This window comes from Erinaceus europaeus, chromosome 1 (assembly GCF_950295315.1).
Source record: "Erinaceus europaeus chromosome 1, mEriEur2.1, whole genome shotgun sequence".
Lineage (NCBI taxonomy): Eukaryota > Metazoa > Chordata > Mammalia > Eulipotyphla > Erinaceidae > Erinaceus > Erinaceus europaeus.
The window spans coordinates 80,597,593-80,610,533 of record NC_080162.1 but is presented as its reverse complement, the minus strand read 5'-3'; the positions used below and the strand labels follow the sequence as shown (position 1 = coordinate 80,610,533).

Here is a 12,941-nt window from a genome sequence, read left to right as displayed (position 1 = left end):
TAGAGGTTACAGCAGTGCCTCCACTGTGTCGAGACACTTGCACACAGCAGAAGCTTTAGGAATGTGTCTAACTAGCTAATAAGTGAACACACTGACTCATTCAGATCCCTGTAACAACCCTGAGAAGTGGGCCTTTCATCAGACAAGAGGAGGTGGATTGTCCTGCCGGGGTGGGGGTGAGAGCGTGGCTTGCCCAAGACATACAGCCAGGGGAGGAGTCAGGTCCGAGTCAGATCCTAAATCTGAACCCAGATCTTTGCATTTCTGAAACTGGACCCCCTCGGCGACTGGGTCTGGATGGAAGGTGGCCTTGGAGCCTCGAGGTCTGTCCGCAGAAGACTGGCGGCCCACGCGGGCCACGTGCCCACCTACATGGACGAAAGCCCCCGCGGCTCTTGTTGAGTAAAGATCACAATCTGTTGCATAGGCACCAAGAGAACCAGCCCGTGATTCGGGACTAACCAGGTTGCGCCTGATTAAAACTTCTTCAAGCTGTACAATTCCGGAACCCTTAGAATCCCTCAAAGACATGTATAAAGCCTTCAGCTAGTCATCTAGCGTAGATATTGAGGGAATTATTGGGCAAGGGTGACCACAACTCGGGCCTCACGATCAGGCGTCCGCTATAGACAGCCCGATGCCAGAAGGGGTCCTCGGAACGACTCATCTAGAAGACGAAGGGGGCGTCTCCCCGGCTTCCTGCGGCGTCGGAGGCGAGCTGAGGTGGTGCCTGGTTGCGGCTGCGAAGGCGACTGTGACGGCGGCGCCATGGCTGGGTTTGCAGGTACTGTGGCGTCTGGCTTCCCCGGGATGGGATGAGACCGGGCCGCAGTGCCTTTATTGTCCCTGCGGGGGTGGGGGCCACCTTAGGCGCCCCCTGCCCCTCACTGGGGTTTTTCTTCCGCAACCCCGGGGCCACCCATGTCCAGTGTCACGTGACCGCCCCGCTGTGTCCCTGCCAGCGCCCGGGGAGTCCCGGCCGGCTCCGAGGGCGGGTCTGCGGGTTCCTGCCTTCTCCTTCTGGCCGCCAAGGTCAGCGCTGGCTTGTCTGCTCCCGCCATGGGGCAGGCAGAGGCGGGGGGGGGGGGGGGTGGGGAGGCGGGGAGACGGCGGGGGAGGGGAAGGGGGAGGCTGCCCTCTTTTGCCCAAGGGTCCGAGGCAGGGAGCCTGGCTTCCCAGAGGCCCGTCACTCTGCCCCCGTCAATTCAGTTCCTTTCTTCTCTCTCTCTCTCTCTTAAAATTTGGTCAGGCGGGGGAGGGGAGGAAACAAGAGAAAAGGGTCTCCCACCCTTTTCTCACTTTGGTGTCTGGGGCGATGGGCTGGAGTGTTGAATGCTGCTCACACTCTTTTAACTTCGCACGAAGTCTGGACTCCCGCTCCCCAAGGGCAGCAGAAGGAACGCACGGAATCTACCCGAAACTAGTGACCTGGAGAAAAGAATGGGAGTGGGGGAGGACCATCGCTTGTTCCCTCCTCCTCCCCTTCCACACCTTCTTTAATTTGCTTCCAGATCTCCGTGTCCCTTTCAAGCGCAAAATGTTGGGACAGACTATTAGAGGTCTATCCTAGGGAAGAATTGGTCTTTCTGTTCATAGCTTTAGATCATATTTTATCCCTTTTGCTCTTTCTGACATGGTCCAGCCATTCCTACAGCCTTCTGAACAAGCAACAACCAAAGCCAGGATGGGGGAAAAAAAGGAAAAACAAACAAACAAAAAAAAAAACCACCAAAGCCAGGATGGAAAAAAAAAAAGGGTTCTAGTTTAAGTGCCAGGTGTTATATTTTGTGTTTTAAGTCAGAAATGGATTAATAACAGCCAATTCGTTGAAAGATTAGGAGTCCTAGTCAGTTTCCAGCAACCAGATCTATTCCATATCTGAAATGGGTCTTTGCTGCCCCCAAATGTTTAACCATTTATCTATAATACATTCTTTGGGAAAGCAGTCTAGAAGTCTGGGCTTAGCTGCCTTTTTATTATTGTTCTCTTATCTTTGAAACACGCATTCCATTTCAAGCCTGTTACTATCTGTGCCCAGGACTGCATGTGGTCTGCTCCTCTGACTTCCTGTTCTGGGAATGCTTAGGAATCTGGATCCTCTAGGATATGAGCCCTATGGGAGAAAGAAGAAGGGAGGGAGGGCAGTCATTGTCATCCCCAGAGAAGATGGTGACATGTCTCTGGGGCATATAAAGGAAGTCAGAAGTCACCAGGCAAAAGGTCTGTTGTCAGACCGTTTGGTATATGTGTGCAAGCTTAAATCTGAGGGGTGGGGGCGGGGAAGGGAAGAGGATAACTGCAAACTCCCAGCCTCACTTTAGGTTGCAGGCGGCTGTGTAGATACAAGAAATCTGAAAATAGGTATCTAGCAAATGGTTCACAGCAAACCTGCTCTCATCCAACTCATGGTAATTAAACTGTTGCTGTCTTGCAGTTGAAGCTCAAGAAACTTGTCCCTCAGCTCTCTGCCTTCAGTCACAATTCAGATATTCGAACAGTAGAAATAATTATCATTCCCCACCTCTGACAGTTACGCTACCTGAAATCTCTTAGGACTTTCCTTCCACTGGTTAGGCCACGAAACTGACCTTCCTGAGGGGCCCAGGAGTCTCACCTGTTGTGACAGTCCCACAGAGGCATTCCTGTCCCTTCACAACTCATCTGCTGTATCCTTGACTTTGTGGGGGTGGGTGAGATGGTTTGGAGAAGGGGCCATTTTACTCTGTAGAGAAATGGCTTTGCAATAAAATACACTTTTCCAACTCTTCCCATTGCTCTCTGTAAAAAAAAAAAAAAAAAAAAAAAAAGTTTTAATGGTGTAACTTCTAAGGAAAAAGAAACAAAAACCAAGCTATCTTTGGGCCAGACATCTAGGTGTCACACAAGCATAGAAAGTGAACACATTCTTTTTGTCTTTTCTGGTGGATTGTTTGCTGCCATGACATGAGGTTTGAGGATGGGGGTCTAAAGGGAGGAGGGGACATTGCAGGGTCAGGTCCACCCATGGCAGTGCAGGCCCCCAGGGCAACCCCTGTGAGGAAGTCTGTTAGTTCAGACACCCACTTTGAGGACCCCGAGGCTTGATGGATGGACAGATGGAGCCCCACAGATGGGCTTTGCTACAATCATCCAAGGGAAGGCCCTGGGGCTGCCAGCAGTCTCTTCTAAAAAAGGCCCTGGAGGCTAAGGGGTTCTTCTGTGTCCAAAGCAACCAGATCTTTCCTTTGCTGCTGTGACCTTTCTCCCTCAGTCCAGCTGCCATATAACTGGACTGAGATTGGAGCACGGGGTTAGTGGGGCCATGATACACCTCAAACACTCTTCGGGGAAGGGCAGCCTTCATTGAGAATACAACTGGAAATGCAGTGTAGAAAAACACAGAAACTCCCAGTCTCTCAGAATAGGGACTTCAGAAGGGAGGGGCTGAGGGTGTTGCCTATTGATGAGTCACCCATGGGAAAGAAACCTCTGCCTCTCCTGGCCATGGTGGAAGCTGGAGTCCTTTGGCTGAAGGAAGATGGTGCCTCACAATACACACCCTCACCCCAGACCTGACAATTCTGGATTGTCGTTTTGATGACAACTTCTGGAATGTTGGGGGTAACTGGGATTTTTGCAACCCTTAAGCAGAAGGGCACTGAAGGTGAGGGGCAGATGACCTGGCCAGTCTTCTAGGGCTAATCCATGGCAGAGTCACTACCGGAACCGAGGTCTGCGTTCTCTACTCCAGACCCTCCAGTGCCAGACTTAGCCGTGTCTCTAAAGGTGCTGGTGGTCAGGCTGAGAAACAAGGGGCTTGCTTAGGCAAGGAGAAACATGATCAGGATCAAGGGGTGAGGTGCTTTGTGCCCCTGACATATTGTGACAGCTGTGACTAAGGGATTTGAGGAAGAGGCAGAGATTTACGGCCCTCCAGCACCCTTGGTGCTGACCCAAGAACAGGTGTGTAGTGACAGGCACATGGAAAGAGATGAGCCTGAACAGGTGGCAGGGCCACTTGTGGAGACAGTCAGCTGATCCCATGTAAAAAGGAGCCCTGACTCACTGAGGAGTAGGAGAGGGAAGAGGCTGGGAGCTCCACAGCCATTTCACCCTCCTGTGATGACAGGAAGAGCCCAGCAGCAGGGACCTGGTAAGGACCCCTAACTAGAAAGAAGCTAGTGCTGGGAGAGTCAGGGAACCCAGTACCGGGTAGCATGAGGTCCCAGGGGGTGGAGTCCAGAAAGTTCCGAGGGCCAGGCTGGAGGCCCATGGAGAGGTATTGGGGGGTGTGTGTGGGGGGGAGGTCAGGCACCGTGTCACACCCCTTACCCCATATTCAGCCCCCTAAGAGCCATTGCCAACCCTCCTCTATGCTCATTTCCTTGGCCCTCCTGCTTGGAGTCCTGAAACAAGGTTTTATGTTCTTAAATGCTGATGATCTTGATTCTTGTTACCCTACCTTTAAAAGACTTTTTCCTTCCTGTCTTTCCCCAAGGACCCCCTGTATGCTGGGACATGTGAAGGTGCCCACCACCCAGGGAAGGAGGAGAGCAGGTCCCTACTTTAACACTACTTTTGCTCTGGGGAGGGGAAAGCCCTTTATCTCGGGACTGTAAAAATTGGAGGTGGATGTGTGAGGGCCCCGATTTATTCATTCTGTTCTTCCCTCCTCCCCTCCCTCCCTCCCTACCCCACCCCCACCACCATCCCCTTTCTCCCTCCCCAGCCGTGTCCACTCCATAATGGGCACTTCAGCCCAGTCTCAGAATATGTGTCGAAGCCGCCATAGAAGTCACAAAAGACAAGTGTTTGGTGTTTCTCCACCATACTGCAGGGTCCAGGGACACTGCAGGATGGGGGAGGTACTTTTTTTTTTTTTTTATTTTGTAGAGGTGGTCCCTGTCCTCAAGGAGCTTACAGTCTAGCTGGGGAGACACAACTAATGCACACTTATACAATCAGTACAATTAGCAATTACCACAATATTGACCACAATTGCGTGAGACCAAGGGAAAGCAAGATCAGTGAGGGGCTGGGGTGGGAAATGTTTTAGTCAAGATGGGGTTAGTTTACCGCTGACTAGGTCCAAATCAAAGGACAATTCTTTAGGGGGCTGGGCTGGGAAGTGAGGGGGGGAGGGGGGAAAGGGGATAGAGGGAGCAAAGGCAACAAGGCTGGAATGAATGTGCCCTATCCAGGAACAATGAGAGGGCCCCACTCTTATTTCTTAACCCTCAGGCCTTCCTCTCCGAGCCCTCCGTCCTGTCCCGCCACACAGGCACATAGGCTGGCGCCTTTTCCGCCTTTTCTGCTGCACCGAGATTCAGGGCTTTAGCTGGTGGTGTTGGAATATCCATTCTGCTGGCTGGTGTGTTTGTTTGGATCTCTGGCGGGGCCTGCTGGCATGGCCTCCTTTTCAGGACTAGGATGGCGCTGTCCCGGTTTGGTCCAGACCAGAATGCTGTACTTAGGCCCAGATCTCAGGTCTGCTCCTCCTACCCCCCCTCCTCCCTCTATCCCGGTCCCGGTGCGAAGGGATTGGAAAAGAATCTGTATAGTTGGCGTAGCGGTGCTGCTTCTGTGGGGGCCTGGTGGCCCCTCACTGACCTTGCCAAGTGCTCCTCTGGCGAGAGAACACGGGGGGTGCCCCGTTTCTGCGCGGCACAGGCTCCCATGCTGGGCGAGAGGCACAGGAGCACCTGGTGACACGGCCGCCCGGGGCTGGAGGCAGGGGTCTCAGTTGGGGGCTCGCCGCCGGCGCTCTCCCAGCACCTGCCGCCCGGTCCTCGACACGGTGTACGCCAGCTTCTGCAGGGAGTACCTGAACACCTGCCGTGAGAGACCCAGGTCCGGCCCTTAAAGGCGAGCACCCGCCCGGCCTTGCTCCACCGAGCCCGCCCCCGCCCGCCCCTGCCCCGCCCACCTGTCCGACTGCTCGGAGAGGCAGGCGCGGGCGCAGCTTGTCCACGAGTCAGGGCAGCTGGAGCTTTTCCAACTGTGCTGAGAGCTGCATGGCGGCAAGCTGATTGGACCCACAATTTAGGTTATACCTCACTTCTTGCAATGGGCTGTGTCCCTGGAGTATTTCGAAAAGCGAATCCTACCCAGTAAATGCAGCATTCCAGGAACACCTTAAAGGAAATAGGCGATTCCTTTGGCAAAAGATTCCTTTAGCAGGAAATTCTTCCTGCAAGGGGTGCTTTTAGGGAAAATGATTTTTTTTTTTTTTTTAAACCAGAGCACTGCTCAGCTCTGGTTTATGGTGGTGCAGGGGATTGAACCTGGGACTTTGGAGCCTCAGGCATGGGAGTCTGTTTGCATAACCTTTATGCTATCTACCCCTGCCAGGGAAAATTATTTTTATGGGCAAAACGTTGTCTTCTAATTTCTTTCTAAGGAAATCGTTTTGCCATTATTTGATTTTTTTTTTTTTTAAAGCAAATTGTCCTTTAAAAATAAAGCACTTTGATCTGCCCTTTTTTCCTGCAAAGAGCCTTTTCCCTCTAATGGTTTCTCTTAAGCGGTTTTATTGTATTTTTCCAGCTAGCCCCTTTGTTTAATATTTTCTGCAATGCGCTTCTCACTTGATGCATTTTTCGGCTAAGTGGTTTTTTTTTGGGGGGGGTCTGATTTATTTTTCCTGCAATGCGCATTTTCCTAATTTTTTTTTTATCCCTGCGAATTACTTTTTTCTCTCTGCTGTGAAGTTGTACGTCTGTGTGAAGTACTTTTTTTTTCTGAGAAGTGCCTTTTCCTAACTTATTTTTTGCCCTAATCCTTGCAAGCTATATTTTAAAGAGATGAAAATGTCCCTGCAGTGCATAATTTCTTTAAGCGTAGTTTTTTGTTCAGTGTATATGCTATTAACTTCTCTTTCCGAAAAACATAGAAGTGCCCCGCCTCCCTCCTGGGGTCCAGTCTGCATGTAGCGGGTTTTCTTACCGCACTGGTCGCTAAGAGCCTTGCTGATGGTCTGCGGAGGGCGCCCGCCGCACCCCAATTCTTTGTTCGCGGCCGGGCGCGAGCGCGCTGGAGAAGGGTGGGCGCGGGCGCGGGGCGGGACGCGGCATGCAGTGCACCGCGACGCGGCAATGGGGACAGGGCGCTTGCGGCAGGCAGCAATAGCAGCGCAGACGTGGGCTCCCGGGGGCGCGCCTCAGGACCCGCTCCCCACCTGGAGCCCGGGCACTCTTACCTGCAGCAGCACGCGGAAGATGTACCAGCCGATAATGAGCAGTTCAGCCGAGGCTGCAGCCACTGCCGCCATGGTCCCGAGAAAGGTGGTTGGTTGAAGGTGGGAGAGAGCCGCCGGCGAGCCGAAGTCGGGCCGCTGGTCCTCAGGAGTCCGCTGACTGGCGCTCTGCCGCAGCCGCCGCGGCCGCGCCTTAAATAGCCGCTTGCCGCCCCGATGCGCATGCGCGCTTGGGGGGGCTCGGGATGGCGGGGGCTTGTGGGGGGGGGCTCCTCATTTGCCAGGCATGGAAAAGAAATAATCCATCTGGTCTTTCCACACCGCCCCCGGCCCTGAGACCCATTTTCACCACTTTGCAGACGGTTCCAATGTGACCGCTTTTGAATTTTAGTGTAGAATGAGGGGTTGGCGCAGGGTGCGCTGAGTTGCGCATACGGGGTGGCCCGGCGGCCCGCATCGCGCCAGGACCCACCTTCGGCACCCATGGAAAAACAATACAGAAAGGCATCATCTGCCCCCAAAGAGCAAACAGCAGTGCGCCGTCCAGGAGCCTTGGCTCTGCAGGACTCGGCCGAGCACTCGCTCCTGATAGTCACTGTGTCCTTCACTTCATGAAAGTCTGAGTGCCTCAGCTTTCCCTGATTCCCGCGTCCTGCTTCTCAGGACGGATCTGAGGTGGGAGCAGCAGGGACCCTAGGCAGGGCTCAGAGCTCCAGGCGCAAAGGCGTTTCCACCTAGTATTTTACTCTGAATTGGGAGTCTGCGGGGACGGGCTGGGCTGGCGCTTTTTTTAGTGCCTCGAGGACATGGGATGAGCTCTTCCAAAAAGTGGTGATCAGAGCGCTCCTGGGACAGTTTGGTTGGTCAGGACCTTTCAGGGCTGTCTTCTGCTTTCCCCAAGCCCCAGTGAGTCCTCGACTAGGCGCCAGCGGCAGGCGGCGCGAGCTCGGGTGAAAGTTGGCCGCCGCCGCCGCCAGAAGGTGGCGGTCCCCGCAGCTCCTCCAGACCAGGCAGGAAGCGGGAGGAGACCCCAGGGCCAAGCGGCCTCCTCTCCAAAGCACCTCTGCGCTCAGGCAAGCTGCCTGGCACAGAGGCCAAATAGCGTTTGTCTCTATGTGGTTGGAAAATGAATTTTAATTAAAAGTTCATAAGAGATTACACACTGGTAGCATCACGGAGAAAGTGATACGAGTCAGGCCAGTTTGGACGAAGTAGGATATTGAATTTTTCTTTTAACATTAATTTTGGCAAAATAACACCTGACTATGTATTCAAGAAAGGCGGGCCCTATCTACCCAGACTGCCAGCTTAAAACACAGTATCTACGAGTTAGGGTGCTCTGGTTTCTAGGAGCTGGAGCCTATGAAGCTCCCATCGCCTGTGACCTCTTGACGGCAGTGGGCAGCCAACTATTATTTTAACTCACCACCAAGCAGCAGCTGTGAGATGCTCAGTCCAGAACCCTGGCCTTCCTTCTTGGGGCCACAGAACAGAACCAGAGACTGTCTGGTGGTAACCACAGAATAGTGTTAGGTCTGGACCCCTCGACAACAGGCCACAACCCCAAGAGGTAACACATGATCTCTAGGCAGGGCCCAGGCAAAGTGCATCCACTATGTGAGGTCTGTACAGAAGCTCTTTCCCCATCCCCGCCTCCCACCCCCGAAAAGCCCAGCAGAGACACCATAGTAAATGCAATGCCCATTCCTCCCTACTCACCACAATTTACTCTCTAAAAACTATTAACTGGGGAGTGGGCATTGCATTTACTGTTGTTAAACATGATCTATTTTCCCAAATAATTATACATTCTTGTCTCTTTTTTCTGTTCTTTTTGTCTGTTTTTTGTCTGTTGTGTTGACTTATCTCTCTAGGATCCATGCTGCCTTGGTGATCTCGGGCTGACAGCCAGAGAGTACAGCGGCTCAGCTCCTCATCTTCTGAAGAGTGAGGGCTGAAGAAAGCGGAGGGCAGCTGCCTGCATCCAGTGGCTCCCATCTGGCCAATTCCTGCATCGGTGTCCAGCGGCCTTGGCGAAGGTCCTGCCCAGCCGAGATCATGTATTGTCTCCAGTGGCTGTTGCCTGTCCTCCTCATCCCCAAGCCCCTCAACCCTGCTCTGTGGTTCAGCCACTCCATGTTCATGGGCTTCTATCTGCTCAGTTTCCTCCTGGAACGGAAGCCTTGCACGATCTGTGCCTTGGTTTTCCTGGCAGCCCTGTTTCTTATCTGCTATAGCTGCTGGGGAAACTGTTTCCTGTACCACTGCACTGATTCCCCACTCCCAGAATTGGCTCATGACCCTGGTGTGGTGGGCACCTAACAGCCCAGTCAGCTTTCCAAGGAAGCAGAAGACGGGAGGGGAGGCATTAACTTAGGTCATAAAATATTGGAGTTTCAAATCCCGCAGCCTTGCGGGTGCCACATTCCTAACGGCGCCTTTTTGGCCTGTGGTGTTTAATCCTTATAATGTGAATAAAGGCACTGACTAGTGCTTTTATTGTAGAGTCCTTTAGTTCTGGGTGATCTTGTGGTTGTGTGTGTCCTATCCCCCTCTTGGTCCCTGGCTGGCAGGATGGCCACCCCCTCATTCCATGAGGAATGTGTGTCCATACTGGCCAGCCGCTTTAGCATGACTCGGGCGATTAAAATGCAGTGTTGTGTCGCCCCTGTGATCCCTGTTTGTCAGGGCCTCCTCCCTTCTCGGAATGGTACTGACTCCTTTGTCCCTCTTCAGATTTCCCTCTAGCTTTACCCCTTTCCCTTTTTGGCTAGCACCTGTCCAAGACAGGGCTTGTTTTTGCACTTATCTCAAACTTAAGAGATTGCTGACGCCCGAGAGCCTCGCTTTTTCCTCCTCCTTTCTCTGCTCAGCAGGCTAGACAGAAATGTGTCGTAACTGTTTGTTGTCCATAAATCTCCAGTATTTTCTCCACTTCATTTTTAGGAAAGAAGCAACTGGTGTAGTATGTTGCTCTTTCACATGGGTGTTTGGACTCATGCTTAACCAGCCCAGCCTCCTCCCTCTCTTTGCTTTTCTCCTGCTTTTCTCTGCTGTCCCCAGGAGGGGGGAGGCCCTCGCCTTGCCTCCCCCATGCATGCTCTGCAGGACTGAGGTGTGTTTGTGGTGTGTTCACATAGATATAGCCGACCCCAATTGAGTGAGTGAAAAGAGTACTTGTGTGTTTCCTAACAGCCATGACCCCCTTTGGTAAGTGTTTGAATATATTTTGGTGTGCTGTGTGTGTGTAACTTGTACAAACACGTGTATGTTCCCTTTAAAAAAGCTTTATGGAATGTGTTCTGATTATTTGAGGTTTAGTGATAGCTAGAGATAGTAGGTACTGCTGCTATTTTTTATTTAGCATGGGGATTGCAGTGACCAGCACACTGGACTCCAGCGTGGTTCAGACAAGACAGAGCAGAACAGTGACCATCGCCATTGAGCCAGAAGCTTCTTCAGTCCTGGCCCATAGAGACTGTACATTATGAAGAGTACACAAAAAGACTTTGTGACTGTCACTTGCTTTTTTACTTTTCTGCGCTTCAGCAACAAGTGTTGGCAAATGAGACTTTGTCCGGGACCTGGTTCCCCCTCCCCCGGGACCAGCATGACTGTCCTTCCAGTCTGAACTGTCTGTCTTTCTCTGGCCTGCCAAGAATGGAGAGAGATGGGCCAGGCAGAGGACAGAGCTGGAGGCAATCCATCTAGGGAATGGGACCTTGAGGCCACACTTGGGGAACACTGGGGCTGCTATTCTGGAGCTTTTATTTCTGATGTGTTTGTTGCACAGCTGTTTGAAATGTTTAATAAAGCTTTATAAACTTTACTTTGGTTTTATGTAGCTGCAGTCCATTTGGGTTGTGGTGTCAGATTTCTAGGTTGGTGGGGGCAGGGGGTGGCCTGGTAGGGGCTGTGTCCTTGGCGCCAGAGTACCTTAGCCTGAAAATTTGATCTGGTCTCTGGAGAACAGATGGTGGGGCTTGGGGGAGGGAGCAGGGGACAGGCCAGGCCTTGAACAGGAGGGAGTCTGAAAGTTTTCAGAGATGAGACATTTGCTTTTCTCAGCTCCCATGGCGTCTCGCCTGAAACTGTTTCCCTCCATAGGAGATTTGAGTAACCGATCCCTTGACAAACAGCTTAAGACAGCTGGAGCTCTAATCATCAAGGATTTTTATGGTGCTGCTTTTGAAGTAAAAATAAAATGAAACCCCTTACGGCATTTAAAGTGGAAACATAAATAAGGTTGGCCATCCAGCCAGGGCACTGAAAGCAATGGCTGGAAGCATCAGAATGGTGCAGTTCTGTATCATCCAAGTTCACTTGCTCCTGTGACTGTGACCTCTGATACAAAGCAGGGTATCTTGTCAGGCCCAGAACTGGGTGTCCAACTCAATCTTCCCTTCTAGAAAGCATAACAGAAGCACCACCTGTCCAAAGCTGTGAGCATTTTCTGAGATAATAGTTGCAAGAGAACTTGGGTAACTTCATAGAAGGTCACGTGTTTGTTTTCTTTGTTAATTTAATTTTACTTACTGGATAGAGACAAATTGAGAGGCAAGGAGGAGATAGACACATTGTAGCACTGTTTTACTGTTCATGAAGCTTCCCTTTTGCAGGTGGGGACCCAGATCCTTGTGCATTGTAACATGCACTCAACGGTGTGCACCACCGCTGAGCCCCTGAAGGTGACCTGTTTTCTATAGATTTTTAGCTTATGACTCTAAGCTGTTGTGTCATTTTTCTCCTGTCCTTTCAAATCTCTTCGTTGCTGTTTGAACCATTTTCTCATTCCTGATGTTGCTTATCAGTGCTTTTTCTTAATCAAAATTTGCCAAAGATATGTCCATTTTAAATTTATTTTCAAAGAATCAAGTTTTACTGATTCTATCTGCTGGTATTTTTCCAATATGAGTCTGTTATGCTTTTTTCTCTAAATTCTTTTCTGGGTTTCTAGATATATTTCATAGTTCAGCAAAGTCTTGACAAACTGAGGAGCTACACACATGGAAAGAATGGTTTGTTCAGCAAACACTGAGCCCCTATACTGACTTGCTGGGGACTTCAGGGGAAAGACCCAGGCCTGACTCTTGGGGAGTACATGATTTCAACCTAGTGGGAGGACTTAAGAAAATAGACAATTGCAAATTCCAAAAATAAAACAAACAAGAAAGGCTTTTGTAGCCTCACTCTCCTGTGGAGGCAGCTGGATGATAAATGAAGCCAAGATTATTGCTTATTTTGCTCTCACTCAGAAGGCAGCTTTCTGTCTTTAGTTGGGCCCACTTAAAAGTCAGAAATGGGCCTCTGTCCAAACACTTTGTGGCCCTTTCCAGCAGGGAGCCTCCAGCCCACCCCCTCCCAAGGTGACTGCCTCAGCATTCGGTCTGCTCAGCAGAGCTTCCCAGCTGACCAGGGCAGTGCTGGCAGTACTCTGCCCCCTTTTCCTCAGATGTCTTTTGGGAAAATGCAAGGTCAGTAACCTCTCTGGACACAAGTAAGGCCATCATCAGGCCACGACACTTCCATTCTCTGTGGTTCCTAGTGTGAAGTAATTGCTCACCTGGTACCTGGTAGCCACTGTGATGCAGAGATCTGGCTCCTTTAGTATTTGGCCTGAGACCTGCTCTGGACCTCAGTTTACTTATTTGTCCAATGTGTTCTTTGGAGCAAACATAATCTTCCTAACCCTAGTTTATTATAAATCCTTTCTCCTAGAATTATAGTCGTCTAGAATTTTCTTGAGGAAAGTGTGTCGATGTTTATA

At 51.2% G+C, this 12,941-nt stretch overlaps 2 protein-coding genes across 7 annotated transcripts; one reads left to right on the top strand and one right to left on the bottom strand.

Moving 5' to 3' along the window:
- Positions 1 to 230: 230 nt before the first annotated feature.
- BLCAP (BLCAP apoptosis inducing factor) lies at positions 231 to 11,003 on the top strand. 4 transcript variants are annotated; one of them, XM_060189738.1, is made up of 3 exons: positions 231 to 784; positions 930 to 1,032; positions 2,435 to 2,568. In XM_060189738.1, exons 1-3 carry the CDS (start codon positions 638 to 640, stop codon positions 2,551 to 2,553), a joined length of 369 nt encoding a protein of 122 aa, XP_060045721.1. In that variant the 5' UTR covers positions 231 to 637; the 3' UTR covers positions 2,554 to 2,568. The 4 variants fall into 4 exon arrangements, with proteins under 4 accessions (XP_060045721.1, XP_016041634.2, XP_016041633.1 ...); XM_016186148.2 differs by lacking the exon at positions 2,435 to 2,568 and adding an exon at positions 9,049 to 9,227 and having other exon boundaries at positions 243 to 784; XM_016186147.2 differs by lacking the exons at positions 930 to 1,032; positions 2,435 to 2,568 and adding an exon at positions 9,049 to 11,003 and having other exon boundaries at positions 594 to 784.
- NNAT (neuronatin) lies at positions 5,375 to 7,349 on the bottom strand. 3 transcript variants are annotated; one of them, XM_060189720.1, is made up of 3 exons: positions 7,178 to 7,349; positions 6,038 to 6,113; positions 5,375 to 5,811 (listed from the first exon to the last, which is right to left on the bottom strand). In XM_060189720.1, the coding sequence occupies exons 1-3, from the start codon at positions 7,247 to 7,249 to the stop codon at positions 5,582 to 5,584; spliced, it is 378 nt and encodes a 125-aa protein (XP_060045703.1). In that variant the 5' UTR covers positions 7,250 to 7,349; the 3' UTR covers positions 5,375 to 5,581. The 3 variants fall into 3 exon arrangements, with proteins under 3 accessions (XP_060045703.1, XP_007518509.1, XP_007518510.1); XM_007518447.3 differs by having other exon boundaries at positions 5,577 to 5,811; positions 6,033 to 6,113; XM_007518448.3 differs by lacking the exon at positions 6,038 to 6,113 and having other exon boundaries at positions 5,577 to 5,811.
- Positions 11,004 to 12,941: the final 1,938 nt, after the last annotated feature.